This window comes from Ochotona curzoniae, unplaced genomic scaffold, assembly GCF_017591425.1.
Source record: "Ochotona curzoniae isolate NIBS_2020 unplaced genomic scaffold, NIBS_Ocur_1.0 contig_2198, whole genome shotgun sequence".
Lineage (NCBI taxonomy): Eukaryota > Metazoa > Chordata > Mammalia > Lagomorpha > Ochotonidae > Ochotona > Ochotona curzoniae.
In genome coordinates this window covers 15,001-16,900 of record NW_024465365.1, presented here as the reverse complement: position 1 = coordinate 16,900, position 1,900 = coordinate 15,001, and the positions used below count along the sequence as shown (strand labels likewise).

General features: G+C 72.7%; 1 protein-coding gene across 1 annotated transcript in view; it reads left to right on the top strand.

Moving 5' to 3' along the window:
- Positions 1 to 866: 866 nt before the first annotated feature.
- LOC121150544 overlaps positions 867 to 1,900 on the top strand; it is a 4,572-nt gene continuing 3,538 nt past the window's right edge. Inside the window, exon 1 of the mRNA XM_040971473.1 lies at positions 867 to 1,900. This exon is cut by the window's right edge and continues 3,538 nt beyond it. Coding sequence (XP_040827407.1) covers positions 1,761 to 1,900 — 140 coding nt within the window. The 5' untranslated portion in view covers positions 867 to 1,760.

Below are 1,900 nucleotides of genomic sequence, written 5' to 3'. Positions count from 1 at the left end.
TCCTCAACTGCTTTCCCAGGCCACAAGCCTCGGGGTGGCGTTGGGGGGCCTGGCCCCTCCTCCCCACGGTCCCCTCCTCGGTGGGGTGGCCGCGTTGGGGGGAGGTTCCCCCGCCATGCCTCCCCAGGGTCGGGGTCTGGGGCACCAACGGCAAGCGCGGCTGGCCGGCTGGTCCTCGTTGCTGCTGCCGTGCGTCCCTCGCTCCCCCTTTTCCCCTCCCCGCCCTCGGTCGGGGGTGCAGCAGCTTCTCTCTTTTCCCCCTCCCGCCGTGTGTTGTCTCGTTGCCTGTGCCTGCCGGGGAGCGGAAGGGCGGGCGGCGCGTGTCGCGCGTCGGAGGGAGCGGGCGGCGGTTGTTGCCGTGCCTGTGGGGCCCGTGGCTCGCGGGCCTGGCTTGCTGAGGTGTTGGCGGTGCCGGCGGCGTGCCGTGCGTGCCTCCGTGGGTTGGCTCCGGCGTGCCCGTCTCGAACCCCTGGTCCCCGCCCTCTGGAGGTCCGGGGGCGTGGCGGCCGAGCCCCGCGGGGGGGGGGGCGTGCGGCGACCTCAGCCCCGTGCGTCCTGACCCTCGCCTGGCCTCGCCGTGCCGCGGGCCCACGGCGGCCCCGCTTGCCCCGCTACCTCCGGCCCCGGCCGCGTGTGTCCTGTCCTCGCCTCTCCTCTGGCTCTCTTGCTCCAGGTACCTAGCGCGTTCCGGCGCGGAGGTTTAAAGACCCCCGGGGGCCTGTGCCCATCCACCTCGGGGTCGGGGTGGTGGGCCCGTGGGGAGTCGGGGCTGGGTGTGGTCGGCCTCGGCCGGCCCCGCCCCGCCGCTTCTCCTCCTGGCTCCGCTCCCTCGCCCTGGCCTATCCCTCCTCCTCCGTTCACCTCGCTGGGCCTAAGCCGCTTACAGACGAGGGACGGCCGTTCATGGCGAATGCTGCCGAGCTTCTCGTTCTGTCTTGCGGGCTCCTGGTTCCTCTTTCCCCTGCCTCGGTGTGGTGGGAGAGGCCAGGGGTGCGGAACCCGGCTCGATCTCCGCTCCCTCTGCCTCGTGCCGCCTGGAGGTGCGCTGGTGTGGGGGTCCGGGCGGGGGTCCTCGGACGTGGCGGACACCCTTCGCCCTCTGCCGTGCCGGCGTGTCACGGCGTGGGCGGGCCCCCTCCCGCGGTGGTGTGGGGCTCGTCCGGCAGAGTCCGGCTCTGCTCGGCTCTGTGCGGTGCTCCTGGAGCGGTCCGGGTCGTTTGCCTTTCAGGCGCCTGGAACCGAGTGGTGGTGTCGCTCCCTTGCCACCCCAGCGTGCGCTCTCCCGGGTGTGCCGCTGCAGCCTCCTCGCTGGTGTGTGCTGCCTGGTGTGCGGGAGCCTCTGGGGGGTCGAGGTGGTGAGGAAAAGGAAGCGTTGGGCGCAGCACCGGCTGCTGCTGCCACGGCCCGTGGCCTCGCCCGGCCGGCCTCTGGTGCCCCCTGCGCGTCCGTGGGGGGGCAGGTGACTTCCTTACCTGTGCCGCAGACCCCTCCGCCCATCCTCGGGCTCGTCCCCCGGGTTGGGTTGATGCTCCCTTGGTGTTGGGGCCCTTTGTGCCCGGTGAGAGGCGCACGTGGGGGCTGGCGGGGTGCGGCTCGCCTTCGGTGAGAAAAGCCTTCTCTAGCGATCCGAGAGGGACGTGCCTACGTGATGGGGTGCCGTATCCCCCGCTTGCCGCGCCGTTCCTTCCTCTTCCTGGTGCGTGTCGGTAGCCACGCTGCTGACGACGCGGATGGCTTGGGTTGTTGTGCGTTAGGTGGCGATGGTCGCTCGTTCTTCCCGGCCCCTTCCGCTGGGGGCCGGACGCTGCCTCTCGCGCCTCTACCTTGCCGTGGCCCGCGCCTCCCCCCGTGTCGGGGGAGGGTCCCGCTGGGCCAGGGCCGGGCGTCCCGTTGCCTTACG